Below are 5,463 nucleotides of genomic sequence, written 5' to 3' on the forward strand. Positions count from 1 at the left end.
ACTCCCGATTTTTCAAGTCATCTTCAAACTCTTTCACGAGTTTTTGAAAAGCTTTTAAGCGCGGGACTCACCGTTAATCAACACAAATGTGATTTTCTGAAGTCCGAACTGAAATATTTAGGATATCTAGTTACGAAAGATGGACTTCATACTGATCCTGCAAAAGTCGAGTCAATAGTGAATTATCCAACACCCCGTTGCGTCAAGGATGTCAGACGATTCATCGGCATGGTGTCTTGGTACCGTCGCTTTATTCCGAACTTTTCTTCTCGAATGTCACCTTTAACAAAATTGAGTCGGAAAAATTGTAAATTTGTTTGGTCCAATGATTGCGAGGCTGCTTTTCAGGACATGAAACAGCTCTTGATATCCGCACCCATACTAACATCACCGGATTATACGCGTGAATTCACAATCCAGTGCGATGCGTCACAAACAGGTTTGGGATGCGTGTTGACCCAACATTTTGATGATGGGGAAAGGGTGATCTCCTATGCCAGTCGAACTCTCACTGCTCCCGAGACGAAGTATTCAACGACAGAGATTGAGTGTTTAGCCGTCTTATTTGGTATAGACAAATTTCGACCATATATAGAAGGTTCGAAATTCACAGTAGTAACTGATCATGCTTCCCTGAAGTTTTTATTCAATTTGAAAAATCCATCTGGAAGGTTAGCTCGTTGGGCTTTGAAACTCCACGGTTATGACTTCAAGATAATCCATCGTAGTGGAAAATACCATTTCGTACCGGATGCCCTGTCTAGGATGGTGACACCAGGAATATCTCTGATTGATATCGATCCAGTAAATTGTGGAGATTGGTATCGGAAACTTCGTTCCAATATTTTGACTAGTCCCCAAAAGTTTCCGAAATGGAAAGTGAACAAGAATTTGGTTTACAAGTTTGTCGATACAGGTTATCCATCACCCGATGCTGATTCGGACTGGAAAATCGTTGTCCCCAAAGACCTTCATTGATCCGTTCTCTTAGAGAATCATGATGACGTGACAGCAGGACATTTGGGCTATTTCAAAACGCGAAAACGTATTTCTAAACTTTATTATTGGCCCGGTATGAGCAGCGATATTTTAAAATACGTGAGGAGTTGTGAGATTTGCAAGGCTCAAAAACCAGAACAAAAGAAGCCTTATGGAGTTATGTCCACTAGTGTAGTATCTCATCCATGGGAAGTAGTTGATACGAATTTGATAGGTCCTTTACCACTATCACATAAGCGCAGGTTTGTTTTGGTTGTTACAGACCTATTTACCAAATTCACATTGCTTTATCCTTTGAAGTCGGCTACCGGAGAAGCTTGTGCCCGCTTCATCGAGGAAAATGTATTCATGGTATTTGGAGTCCCTGAAAGATTGATATTCGATAATGGTCGACAGTATGTGTTCAACAAATTTCGGAAGATGTGTGAATCCTATGATTGTAGAATTGTATTCAACGCCCAATATAGCCCTAATGCCAATCCCACCGAAAGAGTCAATCGAGTCTTGAAAACGATGATTAGGAGCTATATCAATGGTTCACATCGTACATGGGATGAAAAATTGCCAAGTCTGGGATATGCTTTGAGGTCTGCGGTTCATGAGACCACAGGTCATAGTGCCTTTTATCTCAATTTTGGCAGAGAGGTTTATTTGTCAGGTAGGATGTTTAGAAGACATCAGGAATTTCAAGATAACCAGCCTCTAGATTTCGCTTCTAGAGACAAGTTATCAGAGGTTCGATCGAAACTTAAAAAGTCCTATTCTGCGAGTGCAGAGCGCTACAATATGCGTAGACGCCCTTTGACCTTGGCTGTGGGCCGGGAAGTGTGGAAAAAGAATATTCAGCTCTCTGATGCATCTGCTTACTTTCAAGGTAAATTAGCTCCAAAATATGATAAATGTCGGGTGTTGAAAAAGTTATCGACGAATGTTTATGAACTCGCCAACTTCGAAACAGGCAAATCTTTGGGTCCCTAGCATATAAAAGATATCAAGTTGGGTTGATCAGGAAACTTATCCCTGCAGTAAAGAAATATATATATATATATATATATATATATATATATATATATATATATATATATATATATATATATATATATATATATATATATTTTGAGGAACTTAACCTTTTACGTTATCCGTAAAAGGTACCTATTTATTGTCGCTTGCCCACGTACTAATAGCTCATATCAAGATCATAAACAACCACCCGATAGCTGCTGCCACTAACGGAAAAATTAGAAACTTTGTTGGTCCTTGACCAAGGTATTTTAATCATTTTCAGTTGGAAATCGACAATGATACTCGAACTGTGAATTTAACTTAAGGATTTTCGTAAACGCTGGAAGCGGTTGTAAATCACATGTTCACAGAAACGGATTCGTAATAGTGCTGATTTGGAAGGTTGAGAATTCCGTTTTCTTATCTCTTCGGAGGATATTTATATCAGTTTTTTTTCCAATAACTTTTTGTACCACCCAGAAAAACCCAATATTATTATACGAACACTCATTTGAGGACAAGGAAATGAGGAAATGACACATGAGATTTCATCCTCTTCCTTGATGAAGCAGCGTAATAGTGCCGTATTACAGCTGGCCCTTTGGAATCGAGGCTAAGTACCGCATAGCGGCATTAAGGACTTTCCTTTTGAGTGAAAATTTAATATATATATATATATATATATATATATATATATATATATATATATATATATATATATATTACAATGTAGGTTTTCACGGATGGTAGAATATGATGTGTTGTTCTTCCGGGTGTTCATCCGTTGGGTACTATTCGATAGTCGACGTTTCGCCATCATCTCAGATGGCATTATCAAGACGAGTTACTGCTTCGCTTCGAGAGGTGTAACACATCATATATATATATATATATATATATATATATATATATATATATATATATATATATATATATATATATGTATATCATATATATATATATAAATCAAAAATTAAACAATTTGTGGACACAACACTCAAAAAAGGGGGGCAAACCGCGGATACGTGTTTCTGGCTATTGGCCTCATCAGCGCGGTGCAGCCAAGTGTAAAGATGGGAAACACTTGTTTGCCGAAATCAGGAAACAACACAAACGCACGGAGTCAACAACAGGAGCCAACCGCACATTTGTGGTTCCAGTTAGGAGACCTAGAATTCCCAGGCTACATCTAACATGACCACGGAGGCAGCTATAGCTACCTGCGTGACATCCGGGTCCAGGATAAATACAAATAGAGATTTAATCGAGTGTGCATGATATAAATCAAAAATTAAACAATTTGTGGACACAACACTCAAAAACACGTGTCCGCGGTTTGCCCCCCTTGTTTGAGTGTTGTGTCCACAAATTGTTCAATTTTTGATTTATATCATGCACACTCGATTAAATCTATATATATATATATATATATATATATATATATATATATATATATATATATATATATATAACCCCCCCTTGCTGTCTAAAAGCTAGCTGTGAGCAAATAACCCTATCCTGTTTATATCTAAAATACCCCACATATGAACTAATGATTAAATAAATAAGTAATAAGAAAAAAATATTACGTAACAATGTCAATATTGTCAAATATGGAAAATTATCATGAAATAATTCGAATTCATTTAAACGAATACATGAATTGAATGCTGTTTCAACCTCAACTTCAATATTCTTGAACAAAAACGCTCAGTTTTCTATCTTTCAATATTCCAAGTTCATAGACATCAAAATTGATACGATCACAGGATATAGAAATATAGAGCAATCTCCAAATACGCAAACTTTGCACATATTGAATACTGAGCATTTTACTTTAATGACTGAAATCGGAATAACAAGTTGAACTTTCTGTGGTAGGTCATTGACTGAATATGAACCAAAAAAATTATGTTTGAAAAAATTCACCTGCTGCTGATTTCATTCAGGATATTCATAACACAAACTATATTACCAACAGATCAGTCACCAAAATTTAGATCATCTGCAAACAGTATCGTTTCGAAACAATTTCTCAAGTAAGCATTTATTATGTGTCTGATCTATTCACGGTCAATTTAATTTCTCTCTGAGAAATAAATGCGAACTTGAGAGAATTATTCTTTGGCTTGAATGCACAGTTGAACCTCGAAGATTATATATCTTGATTAGTTTAGCTGGATCATCTTATAGAGAAAACTCAATCAATTACCCAAATCAATTGATCCTATAAGGTCTACCAGTTATCATGTTTTTCTGTGAACACGTTCATTTGTCTTCGCTATGTATCTGATAATTTTTCATAAGGACTTTTTCCCGTCATTGATTCATTGTGGAGACATGAGAATGAAAAGCATAGGTTTTTAGCAAGCATTTTATTCATTTGATAGTATATTATAAAACCATATATATAAAATATCGACATTATTGAGACTGCGTTGAACGTACATCCTTTGGAGCCCCGTTAACATAAAAAGTTAATGGGTCTCCAATGTTTTAACGTGTGATCCCTCAATGTGTACCTCCATGGTAGCAGATCATTGACCAAATGTGAACCAAAAACTGGATGTTTGAAAAAACTCACGTGCTGCTGATTCCCTCCAGGATATGGCTTCATTCATGGTTATAGAAAATCCTTCGAACAGTGAATTCATCGGAATGAAAAATATCTGGATATCACAAACTCAGCTTTCATTTGGATTTGGATTTTTTCCGTTGTTTTTTCCTTTTATTTGACTGCTGTGGTATCAAAAAATCTGCCATAGTGAACGATGGACAAATTTGAGATTCCCCAGCAGTGGGATCTCCGTCGAAATGACCGCCGTTCAGATTTCCAGTGAATCTCAATCTGACAGAGAATACTGGTGTCTCACCAAACTCCATTAATTCCATCCCATTTCTATAAACCACGATATGCCAGTGATAGAGGAAGGCAGCCGCTGTTATTTCGCAAGTCGTACCGTACGAGTTAGACCTCAACATCTCGGAAGAGTAATCAACTCCATTTCGGAACGGCTCTCCATTCGAATTAGTTGCGAAATACTCATATCGACTCCAGTTATCAACCACATAATTGACAACTTTTCTCCTCACCACCTGCGCAAATTCTTCATTTTCGAACAAAATGTATGAAAAGGCACGGAATAAACAGTTTCCGTCACCTTTCATTTTAACGATTCTATGAGGAACCTGAATGTTGTCTACGAGAATATTCTCCATCTTCACAAAACGATAATCACAAAATCACTTCAAATAATTCTCACTTGAAAATACAGAGACTACTTACATGCCCTAAATAACATGAAACTATGATCAATCAATGATATGTCCACATATTATATACAAAATTTCGTTGGGTATAATAATTCAGGTAAAATTTCAAGTAGGATCAGGTAAAAGTAAATCGAATATCTTCGTACCTGTAGAAAAAATTTGCATTTGAAAAATCGACACTACAAC

General features: G+C 36.4%; 1 protein-coding gene across 1 annotated transcript; it reads right to left on the reverse strand.

The window, feature by feature from the left end:
* Nucleotides 1-4,695: 4,695 nt before the first annotated feature.
* On the reverse strand, nucleotides 4,696-5,223 carry LOC111505626 (uncharacterized). Its single transcript, XM_023160466.2, has one exon. It carries the CDS (start codon nucleotides 5,221-5,223, stop codon nucleotides 4,696-4,698), a length of 528 nt encoding a protein of 175 aa, XP_023016234.2.
* Between the last annotated feature and the right edge of the window lie 240 nt (nucleotides 5,224-5,463).

This window comes from Leptinotarsa decemlineata, unplaced genomic scaffold (assembly GCF_025532065.1).
Source record: "Leptinotarsa decemlineata unplaced genomic scaffold, Ldec_3_MD MMD2_tig00005002_RagTag_RagTag, whole genome shotgun sequence".
Lineage (NCBI taxonomy): Eukaryota > Metazoa > Arthropoda > Insecta > Coleoptera > Chrysomelidae > Leptinotarsa > Leptinotarsa decemlineata.